The sequence below is a fragment of the Polyodon spathula genome, chromosome 22, assembly GCF_017654505.1.
Source record: "Polyodon spathula isolate WHYD16114869_AA chromosome 22, ASM1765450v1, whole genome shotgun sequence".
Lineage (NCBI taxonomy): Eukaryota > Metazoa > Chordata > Actinopteri > Acipenseriformes > Polyodontidae > Polyodon > Polyodon spathula.
Window position 1 is genome coordinate 30,390,703 of NC_054555.1, and position 12,322 is coordinate 30,403,024.

The 12,322-nt window shown below is 41.6% G+C and overlaps 1 protein-coding gene across 2 annotated transcripts in view; it reads left to right on the plus strand.

Moving 5' to 3' along the window:
* Positions 1-2,476: 2,476 nt before the first annotated feature.
* Positions 2,477-12,322, plus strand: part of LOC121297236 (E3 ubiquitin-protein ligase znrf3-like) — a 67,015-nt gene continuing 57,169 nt past the window's right edge. The window contains exon 1 of one of the 2 annotated variants that reach the window (XM_041223405.1): positions 2,477-2,916. In XM_041223405.1, coding sequence (XP_041079339.1) covers positions 2,686-2,916 — 231 coding nt within the window. In that variant the 5' untranslated portion in view covers positions 2,477-2,685. The remainder of the gene's footprint in view (positions 2,917-12,322) is intronic. The other variant, XM_041223404.1, reaches the window with a different exon arrangement.

Here is a 12,322-nt window from a genome sequence, read left to right on the forward strand (position 1 = left end):
ACAAAAAAAAACGCACAAAATGTCATAATTGACATTTAAAATATGGTGCAAGAACACTGTTTCTTATCAAGTTCACAACAATGAATTTACCACATGAACAACAATAACACAAAGCTGGAAAATAGGAACTTGGTTGTTATTGTAATAGCTTTCTCAGTTTTAACACTCGGCTATCATTGTGCCAGTAAAATGTTAACTAGTTAAAAGTCCCTGTTATAAATGCTCTTATTTTTTTGATTGAGCAGTTATGTGTTAGAAAAGAAGGTCCAGGGTCTTCCTTATGGAACCATATTATTCCTTTGGGCTTTCTCTGGCCCTCATACTTCTCTTTCTTATAAAAGGGTTCTGGAAATGTTGAAGGAAGCATGTGGTTCGATGCCCAGGAATCATTGTTTATAATGTATTCATAGATAACTCTTGTGGTAAACCATGCATATAGCTTCTGTATATGGGTTTGGGTAAAAACACGCAGAAGTTCTGGAAAACACTTGCAGGCTTGAAGCACATGGAAAACCTTGTATAGTCCTTTCCTTCTCAGAGTGTGTACCCAGCCTGGCATGTTCCTTTCATAGTGCTGGAACTCTTCACTGCCAGGGCCAGGTGAAACGAGCCTAGCAAGAGTGCTTCTCGGAGTGTGTACCCAGCCTGGCATGTTCCTTTCATAGTGCTGGAACTCTTCACTGCCAGGGCCAGGTGAAACGAGCCTAGCAAGAGTGCTTCTCGGAGTGTGTACCCAGCCTGGCATGTTCCTTTCATAGTGCTGGAACTCTTCACTGCCAGGGCCAGGTGAAACGAGCCTAGCAAGAGTGCTTCTCGGAGTGTGTACACAGCCTGGCATGTTCCTTTCATAGTGCTGGAACTCTTCACTGCCAGGGCCAGGTGAAACGAGCCTAGCAAGAGTGCTTCTCGGAGTGTGTACCCAGCCTGGCATGTTCCTTTCATAGTGCTGGAACTCTTCACTGCCAGGGCCAGGTGAAACGAGCCTAGCAAGAGTGCTTCTCGGAGTGTGTACACAGCCTGGCATGTTCCTTTCATAGTGCTGGAACTCTTCACTGCCAGGGCATTGAAACGGCCTAGCAAGAGTGCTTCTCGGAGTCTGGCTTTCCATAGTGCTGGAACTCTTCACTGCCAGGGCCAGGTGAAACGGCCTAGCAAGAGTGCTTCTCGGAGTGTGTACACAGCCTGACATGTTCCTTTCATAGTGCTGGAACTCTTCACTGCCAGGGCCAGGTGAAACGAGCCTAGCAAGAGTGCTTCCCGTTCATTTACACTGTTTTGTTACATTAGGAATCCGATCTCTTTACAATTAACTCTATAGCCGCACTATAGGCTGTATTTCAGTAAAGCACAGGTATTTAAATCGAGTGCATACAGGAAGCGTGCATCTCACAAAATCTTACCTAGGGCCGCAAGCATTATTATTATTATTATTATTATTATTATTATTATTATTATTATTATTATTATTATTCAAAATAGAATGTTTTGGCTGCTGCATTCAACAGCGGAAATTTGTGATCGTTTCTGACCCTGTTTAACATTTGAAACTCACCTAGAAATGATTTAGTTTGGTTGCATTACCTTATCGGACTGTGAGTTTGAAATATAACTGCGTCTTTACGCGTGCTTTTAGAAAGATTCTTAAATACATTGGGGATGCTTTGAAGCTCGTTATCTATCTTGGGGCTGCACATTTAAGCTTCACGACTGTGACCGTGGTAAAGTGATATCGTTCATTAAAGACGATCTCCCTTGGAAATATTTGGCAGAGAGTTAAAAGACTCAAGCGATGCAATGCAAATCTTCGGACTGCGTTTGAAAAGTTTTGCTGGTGAAACTGACTACAGTGTTTTGTAAAGGGATACATTTAAGGTAGATCGTATCAAAACAAAAATGCACACAGCTTCCCCTCCCCGAGTTAAATAATAAAACCGTTATTACATATTTAAAAACATTCGTTTCAAATAGCTGCATATGATTTTAATAGCGCACCGCTATTATGGTTTGGTATAATTATTTATCAGAATACAAACCCAAAACATGAAATGTATCGCTAGTTAAGAAGCTCAACAACGTTAAAGAAATAATCCATTCTCGCTGGAAACAGACATTCAAGATGTAAAATACGTGTATTAAAATATCATGCGACACAGATCTGATATCTTTCTACCCGCAGATGAACTGAAACTGTACAACCCTCCTTAACAACGGAATGGCATCTGTGATCTGGGAGTGGCGAGTGAAGGGTCAGGAAGATTAGTGGGTGGGGATAACCCTGATGGAAAAAAAAAAAAAATCACGTGTTTGGAGATCAAAGGAGGTCCGCTTTGTAGCGCTGGAAAGAGAGGGAGAGAGGGACGGAGGGAGGGAGAGAGGGAGAGGAGCGCTGAGCCGAGCAGAGCCGAGCAGAGCCCAGAGCTTTGTAATTGACTAGGCTGCAATGGTGAAATAAACATGTTCAGTCAACAGTGATGAGCTCTCTCAAGGCACAACCAACAGACTAGCAAGATCCGCCAATCAACTTTATTTGTTTTTTCGTGGGAGATTTTCTTTATAAAATCAAAAGAGCTTTACCCCCCCCCCCCCCCCCCCCAAAAAAAAAAAAAAAAAAAAAAAAAAACCAAAAAAAACCAAAAAACAACAACTGGAAATTATGTTCCAATCGGCGCGGATCCAGCCGGCAAGATGATGATTTTACCAAGGAGTGGGGTAGATTGCGTAACGGATTCGGTGGTGTTGGTGGTATTCCTCGTGTCTACTTTTTTGGGGACTGCCTTGGCCAAGGATACTGCTTTTGTGGAAGTGGTGCTGTTCGAGTCCAGTCCTAATGGAGATTATACGACTTACACCACTGGTTTGCAAGGACGATTCGCAAAGGCTGGAGCCATTATCAGCGCAGAAGGCGAGATCGTGCAGGTAAGAGAGGAGGAGGGGGGGGGGGGGGGGGAAAAAGTTTGTGTAACTGAGTCTTCTTGCTGTACCTGGTCTGCTTGCTGTACCTGGTCTGCTTGCTTTGATCGTGCCCTGCAAGAACTTTGCTGGGTCGGAGTTTAAGAAGTTGTGAAGAGAGGATGGTTTATGTGATCACAAGATGGCTCCTATATAGAAGTAGTAGTGAGCAGTTGAGTGCACTTAAATTCACAGTAAAACACGCTCGTTGAAACTTTCTGTTTGCTTGTATTGCAAGTAGAGTTGGCCGCATCTTAGTTTGTTTTGTTGAAGTTTGCTATGAAACCTCTGATGTCTTGGGTCAGGTCCAGGGAGGCCAAATGTGTGAATGAAAGAGTCAGGAGCGGGAGTCTTCATTTAACTTCGAAACTTGTATTGTTATTGTCCATAATAAGTTGGTTTTAATTTCATTTGAAGTTGATCGCAGCCAGAAGGTTGTCTAGTTTAATTAGAAATCAATTACATACCGCAGGTAGAGTTGTATTTTGTGGTGCGCAAAGTTAAAAAAGATCGCTGAATTTCACAATGTAGCTTTTATTTTTCGTTTTAGAGGTCGCTTTTCTTTTGGTTTTATCAAAACACATCGAGGGCATTGCTTATGTACAGCAAAATGTGTTTCACAGTTAAGACACCCAGACAAGATGTGTGTTAATATTTAAAAATCCGTGTTAGCTGTCATGTGCCATGCTTGTTTAGAAACGTCTTCAATACTTTGACTGACAGGCTGACACTGACAGACACGTCCTCAACCAGGTGTAAAACCAACGATTACTGTATATCTGCACTGCATCATATTCTCATATAAAGTTTCACATGAAGTTTGTTTTAAGTGACAATTATTTTACAACTGTATATCGCCTATAATCAGAGTATGTACTTTATTTGTGTTCTGAAAATTTCCATCAGATAAAGATTGACCCCCCCCCCCCCCCCCCCCCCTGCAGTTTAATAATCATCTTAGTGCATTTAAAGCGGCCTTCTTGTTGTGCCTTCAAAGGGTTTGACTAAATCCGGTTTGTCTAGACGAGTTACAAAGTAACCCTAATTCAAACATCAAAGCGAAAGAGTTTTTTTTTTTTTTTCTTTTCTTTTAACTCCGTCGCTTTGCGTTGCTTTTGTGCCGGGTGTGACATGTACTTTAGTTTATAGCACCCTCACCCCCGCCCCTGATAAATGCACGTTGTGATAACATAGGAAACGCTACAATATTGCGGTTGAATCTGGGGAAAGAGGGCATGTAATGGAGGGAGGAGGGAGAGAGGGGGGATCTGTGCGTCTGGCATCATTAAAAGGAGCGACGAGAGGAGAATTCGATCACAAAAGCATTTGCCTCCAAGATAAAAGTTGAATTGTTAACTAGCAAACGTGTACTGCATGAACTGGGGGAGCTTAGTTAGGGGTTGAGGATTTTCAAGGTCAGCTTGTTATTTTAACACTAGAAAGCCGGTTTATATGTGATCTGTTGAAATAATCCGTTCGGTTTGTCTCTGATCAGGAGTTAGTGTTTGAAGTTAGCATTCAGAGATATCAGTCCTTCTCGGCTCACACAGCCGCTTTCTAACGCTCTGTTCTGACCGCCCTACACGGGACACTGTTTTTTAATTCTGCCTTTTTGTTTGTCGGCTTCCTTAATCAGCCACACAGGGAATTTTCTTTTAAAGAAAAAATAATAATTCTGAGGGGTGCTCATAACATTTCGTTTTCTGTGCTTTTTCTGCATGTCATGTCAATCCATTCTTGTGAAAATGACCTAAAGTTGCACTGTAATTTAGGAGACAGACAAAAAATAAAATCCATCTTAGATGTAGTTTTAAAATAGCCTTTGTCACATTGTTAACACTATATTTATGTGTTGGGGTTTTATTTATTACTCTACAAAAAAACAAAAACAAAAAAAAACGCACAAAATGTCATAATTGACATTTAAAATATGGTGCAAGAACACTGTTTCTTATCAAGTTCACAACAATGAATTTACCACATGAACAACAATAACACAAAGCTGGAAAATAGGAACTTGGTTGTTATTGTAATAGCTTTCTCAGTTTTAACACTCGGCTATCATTGTGCCAGTAAAATGTTAACTACTTAAAAGTCCCTGTTATAAATTCTCTTATTTTTTTGATTGAGCAGTTATGTGTTAGAAAAGAAGGTCCAGGGTCTTCCTTATGGAACCATATTATTCCTTGTGGGCTTTCTCTGGCCCTCATACTTCTCTTTCTTATAAAAGGGTTCTGGTAAGTTGAAGGAAGCATGTGGTTCGATGCCCAGGAATCATTGTTTATAATGTATTCATAGATAACTCTTGTGGTAAACCATGCATATAGCTTCTGTATATGGGTTTGGGTAAAAACACGCAGAAGTTCTGGAAAACACTTGCAGGCTTGAAGCACATGGAAAACCTGGTATAGTCCTTTCCTTCTCGGAGTGTGTACCCAGCCTGGCATGTTCCTTTCATAGTGCTGGAACTCTTCACTGCCAGGGCCAGGTGAAACGAGCCTAGCAAGAGTGCTTCTCGGAGTGTGTACACAGCCTGGCATGTTCCTTTCATAGTGCTGGAACTCTTCACTGCCAGGGCCAGGTGAAACGAGCCTAGCAAGAGTGCTTCTCGGAGTGTGTACACAGCCTGGCATGTTCTTTCTTAGTGCTGGAACTCTTCACTGCCAGGGCCAGGTGAAACAAGCCTAGCAAGAGTGCTTCTCGGAGTGTGTACACAGCCTGGCATGTTCCTTTCTTAGTGCTGGAACTCTTCACTGCCAGGGCCAGGTGAAACGAGCCTAGCAAGAGTGCTTCTCGGAGTGTGTACACAGCCTGGCATGTTCCTTTCATAGTGCTGGAACTCTTCACTGCCAGGGCCAGGTGAAACGAGCCTAGCAAGAGTGCTTCTCGGAGTGTGTACACAGCCTGGCATGTTGCTTTCATAGTGCTGGAACTCTTCACTGCCAGGGCCAGGTGAAACAAGCCTAGCAAGAGTGCTTCTTGGAGCGTGTACACAGCCTGGCATGTTCCTTTCATAGTGCTGGAACTCTTCACTGCCAGGGCCAGGTGAAATGAGCCTGAAAGTTCTCAATACATTACCATAGTAGAAGAGGGGGAAAGAAAGTCAAGCATCTGTGAAAATATCAAAGTTTGGTATTTACTGCTGATCTGGACAAAAGTCCACTGAGACAATGCAAAGCAACTTCTGTATATGTTGTTATGATCAGAGTCATTTTACCATCAAGCGGACTGGGGTACTGCAGGTGATACAGACGTCTCTGTTGAACAAAGAATAATCGACACACAGCCTGGTTTGCTGCTTTTGTATCCTCTAGCCAGTACTCCTGAAGACATCTTCAAATAAAATGTGTTTTACGTTTTGAAGAATAAAAAAGCATTTGTTTGTTTCTTGTTACATGATTTTCGTTTCATTTTGTGAACTCGCAAGCTATTAGGTTTTCTATTTCTGCTGCTTGACATTACAGTCCTTGGCTGCCGAACAGTATTCGTATCTTGTGTACTGAAAAAATCTTTACGGTATTTCGGATTGCAGTTTGAACGAGGAGAACAGCTTCGTTCCTGGGAGGACTGGTTCCTAAAATAATCTGAAAGCAGATTTGGCCTGAAATCCTGCTAATTTGAAATCAATTAGTAGCTTTATTTGTATTCTTTTACCTGCATCCAGACTGCTTTCATAGAATCTGGTACAGAGTCTAGCTTGGTTCCCTGGAAAAGGGAAGAATGAACTTTAATTTGACCCCCCCCCCCCCCTTTTTCCCCGTTTGCACACGTGTGAAAACTGAAGAGGGAAGCGGAGCCAAAATAAATAAATTAACTTCATTTTCAACTCCCTTTACATTACATGAAAGCGCAATGACTTATTTTGGCAAGTACACAAGTCTTCACTTTTTTTTTTTTTTTTTTGGCAAATCCTCTAATTGATTCTAACTGTGCTTCTTAAATGACTGGGGATATCTATTTTCTTTTAACATCACTGATGTACTTCACTGCTGTTTGCTTCAGATACACATCTCATTCCTCCCAGCACTTGTACTCAAAGTCAAAAACACTTCAGGTGTGGTGAGTTGTGTGAAATGCTATCCTGACCCAACTCCCCAGTACAGAGATGCCATGTGGCACAGCAGGTCTGTCCTCTGAAAACTCCTTGGTGCATCTGTGCAGTTTCTTTTCTTTTCTGTAGTAGTTCATGTGGGTGAGGGGATCAGTGACGACTTCTCTACTCATTCACACATTTCAAAACAAAGTTTCCTTCTTGAAAGTCCTGTTTCATCGGTGGACTTCAGAGAACACCGGAGCAGCTGTGAGCTTTTGGGACTTTCCTGGTTGCTTTAGGTATCATTTTATTCAAAAGCTGATGCTTGGTCCCCCTAGTAATAAAACATTATATTAAACACCAGCAAAGTGCTGAGCTAGTTAGTGTTCTCAAACAGCTGTTTGGAGTCTTTAGGGCATTATAAACTATTGCAGTGTCTGCTGCTCAAACTACCCTTATTCCAGCAGCACTTGCTTCTAACAAATTTTTTCTTCAGTGAATTGTATTTGGTGATTGCTAAACCAATGATGTAACTGATGCTCCCCTTTTGAAATGCAAATGACTCTGCAGATTACAAGAAATTGATTAGCAGCGCCATGTGAACATGTGAATTGTAAATTGGTACGCTAATCCCTGCGTTGCTGTCCCCATACCCTACCTAGCAAACTGGGGATGCTGCTAATCCATTTGATATGAGGGATCCATTCATTTACATTTGAATGATTGTGATTATGATGGGATTTTCCACCATAGCATAATGAAACACAGAACAGCTTTTAAAGTTGTTTGCAATAATTTTCACAGGCGGTGGAGCCAGCAGAATGGAAAGTTATATTATTACCTGGCTTCTCAAGAACGAGAAGACCCAGTGTGCCTTGAGTCAAGCTTGTTAGAAACAGGGCTTGTGCTGCTATGATGAACACCTGTGAGTGAAAGTGTGAGAATCAGTACTTTCTAGGTGTTGCTACAATCATTAGCGATTAGGAAAAGTGGGAACAATGGCATGTTAATCACCTGCCAGCTGCTCGTTTTAACAGGAAAGCTGTCAAAGTGGGAAAGTGACAGCTTGAGTCGGTCTGTTTGAGAAGTTCAGAAAACTGGGGAAAGCATTCTGTTATAAGACAAGATTTTTCTTACAATTGAGAAAGACCAAGACACTGACTGAAAACCTGAATGTTTTTCCTTTTCTTGTTTACCGTTGAAGTAACCACTAGTTCCTAAAAAACTAGTTTTTACTGTAGCTTATGCCTCTTTCCAAGCATTTACCTGTAAATTTGGCTGCAAACATGACCCATTTTAACAGAAGAGCTCAGCCACTCTGTTTTCTGTCTCATCTGACTAATAGCTCTTATTAAAAAGGAGTGCGATCGATGGCTTCTCTTTTCGCTTGTTCCTGGAAGAGCCGCATGTTGGTGTTGGAAGCACTAGAGGCTGCTTTCAGAATGTGTGACAGCGTTTTTCATTTAACAGGACAAGCGTCGATGTTTTATTGGCAGCTATTGCAGCTCCCTCCTTTCCTTTTATATATTCTTATATATATCTATCTGTGTCTGAAGTGAAGGGGCTCTCCTCATGCACATGTGAACCCAGATGAGCTCCCTTTCTCCTTGGACTTGCATTGATTTATTGTCAAACCAGATTCCAATAGTATGTGCTCATCCTGTGGGCTGGAAACACTTCCTGTAGGTCACAGCCACAGTGTTTCTCAAGGAGGAGTCATGTGGGGTCAGTTGATTTTAGGAGACCTTCGTTACACCTTGATGGATCACATTTCCTTCCGGTTGAAAATGCTCAAGAATGGCTGAGCCATTATCAAGCCGTGTCCACTCCTGTAAAACAAACGCGAACGTGTTTTAAATCAAGTTTAACTAGCTGCAGTCTGTCCTCCCAGTATAGAAGTGATGCAGTGCTCTGGCCATGTCAGTGTGTAGTGATATTTAGTGATGCTGTAACATTGATTTTATCCATAGTGTTCACTTGGGCTTGTGTTCTTATTGTAAAGCAGAACACATGCTGCAAGTGTGTGTGTGTGTGTGTGTGTGTGTGTGTGTGTGTGTGTGTGTATATATATATATATATATGTATGTATGTATGTGTATGTGTATATATATATATATATATATATATATATATATATATATATATATATATATATATATATATATATATATATATATATATATATATATATATATATAATGGAATGAATGCACGGTAAATGAAAAATTTTCCTTCAATGAAGAGTTTCCTTCAATGACTCCCAGTGCATGTTTTCTCCAGTTGTGCTCTGTGGAAGGGGTTAAGTCTGCTTTAAAGGCAGCTGGCCAGTTTACGCCTCTTCTTTACACCCATCGCCATGCTTTACAGAAATACTCCTCTTTTGAAGTGTTCAGCAGCACTGTGGCTGGAGCCAAAACACGGAGAGCTGCGGATTCTGGACTAAACAAATAGCATTGCAGAGCTGGTCCTTTCTGGTTGTTATGGCTATGCGGAGTGGCTCCTCTGCTTCGGGAAATCAAAGAAACAGCCGTTGTATGTTGTTGTTTAATCGAAGTGCATTGATGTCAAGGTTTTAATGACTTGAAGAGAGGAATACTGTAGCGGTTAACCGGAAGCTACCTGAAATTCTTGCTTCTTATTTATTTCTTAGCAGACACCCTTATCCAGGGTGACTTGCAGTTGTTACAATATCACAGCACAGATAAGAGCAGTTACAAAGTACAGTAAAAATCAGTAGAAAATAACATATTACGAAAACAACATATGTATCGACAATATACATTGAAGTATCAAGTGTTCTGTCTTCTGAGATCAATCAGCTTCTAAGAACTGGATGAGCTTAGCTGGGCCGAATGGAAAATGGTCTTCTTATGTTATTGTTATTATTGAAGTGGTTTATGAGCAGCGTTGATGGGAGGGGACTGTGCTGCTTGCAGAACAGTTCCACACAGCCCACAGAGTCTCTAATATGTTCTGCATTGATTAATTCCTTCATCGTGGTTAATTGCAGAAAGTTCTGGCATAACTCTGCTTTCCAGTCGTAGGGGCAGGGGAAGGCATGCATTGGTGTCAGTCTGGAATGTGCTGAATAACGGCACCTGCTTGTTGTTGCTGTGATGAGCAGAGTGAGGGTGAAACTAGGTGAGGCTCAACCAGGGAGGGGGCTCTGGATAACACAAGCTGGACTGGAGCCTGCTGGGTTATCTGACTATCCAGTTAGGAAGCTCTGTAAGTTCACATGTGTGCATTTTATGTGCAGTATACATACACAACCATCAGAAAAGCTCAGATATTATTTCAAGCTCGTCTGAAAAGCACAGGGGCCAGCTGACTGAGGTTTTTTTATTACCAGTCCATTTCTAAGTCTTTTTGAGAGCTGCTTCCTAATGCTTCCTAAAGGAGGCTGCAGGTAATTCTCAAGCTGCAGGATGATAAATTGCAGTATCCTTCTACTTTGCGCTTAATTCTCTCGTGATGATATAGAAATGAATAGCAGCTTCCAACACATTCGTATGCATCAGTCATCAGTTAGGGAAATGAGATCCTTTTCCTTCAGGCACTATAGTCTCCTCCTCTGTATTCCCAATGAACCAATCTCTCAATAGGTGGCTTGCATTAATCAAGAGGTGCCAGTCAGTGTTTCTGAGCGCAGTGTAAGCTCTGTGCTTAACACAAAACATTATATTGAGACTGGTATTTCTCATCTGTTTAATTTTCAGTGCAATTTCTCAGTCAAGGGAGCGTAATAATTATATGCTTCGGCAATGCACACCTTGCTGATTAATTCAGATGCGACTGATGTACTTTTCCATGAGACAAGAAATTGTTGTGATCTTTGCAACAGTATCCAGATTTACAAGTTCAGGAGCTCAGGACCTGCAGTATTTAATACTGAGAGGATCATTGCTTTGGGTGGTGTTACAATAATAGTAATACATTCAGTAAAAAGGTATGTGTTATTAGTGCTGTATCGTCAGTTTAGGAAACAGTAATGCCAATGATTTCTTACAATGCAACATGCCAGTAAGTGGGTTAGGACTCTAACCAAACTTCAGTAAATTCTTTTTTTTTTCTGCCTCTGGACATATGCAGCCAGTGAGTAGAACACATTGCTGACACTTGTTAATGTTGCGATGTTTCAAGTTAATGCCTGGGAGTTCTTCACGTGTGTTCTCTGTGCCCCACAGTGCTGAAGCTGCAGCCAAGCGGATGAGGATTTGAACTGGATTTTTGTTTTTGTTTGAGTCAATCACACATTTGATTATATTTAGCCCTCTCCCCTGTCTAAAGCTTCATGTGTATAGAATAATAGCCTGCATAAAAACTCATATCAAGCGTCTCCTTCTCCTTTAATCCCGAGCCACAGCATTATTCCAGTTTTAAACGCGCTGGCAGGGATGGGCCAGGCATGAATGGGTGCAGGAATCCTACTGCAGGGCGCCTCCCCAATGTGCACAATCACTAGATATTATCACCTGGCCCTGAGGCTCCACAATGCAGAGATCAAAGGAAAAGCACAGCCAGCGAGGCTCTTCAAAGTAACATTTGAGCACTGCATGATTGATGCAGAATGCTCCAAACTGCTGATGATATAATCATATCCTTCAAGTAACACACAGCTTAGACAAAGGCTGCTGGTGTGCATTGAGTAAGTGGAGAAAGCCTTTTTACACTATTGCTTCTTTTTCTCTTTCGCAGTATTGCCTCTTTATAATTGTGCCTCTTTTTGTGTGGGGGGATGGGGTGGTGGGGGCTGCATTTGTGTCTGCTTTTACAAATAGGGTAATAACAGTGGGTATCACCAAAGTATACACAGGTGAAGAAAGTTGACTGCCTCCTGTATAAAGTTTATACAGGCTTCTTGTTTGCACTGTAGCTCTGCTGAATGCACTGCAGATACAGGACTCAGATAAGCACTGCTCTGTACTGGCGCTTTTATGTATCCAATGTGTATCGGTGTGTATACACACTTAGCAATACAAGAACTAAATGAAATGTACCATTTCTATAAATGCCTGAACTGCCGACCTACTCTAGAGCATAGGATCCCCGAAAGCCTGCTTCGGCAAGGCTAAGCTTCGTATAAGGATTTATATTGTTTCTCAAACGCCTCTTTGTACTCTCGCAGGCTCCAGGCTGCCTCTGCATTAGTTTCAGTCTCTGTGAATGACGCCCGAGTGGCAGCTTGTCTGTATTTGAGTGCAACAAGGATGTAAAGCTCTGTGCTAGAAGCTCACGCCAAATAAATACTTGTTTTCTGTTCCTCCTTACCAATAGCTACTTTGCTTAATGTTTCCTCTGGTGAAAATTCCCAAAAGCAACGCTTTAAACGTAAACACT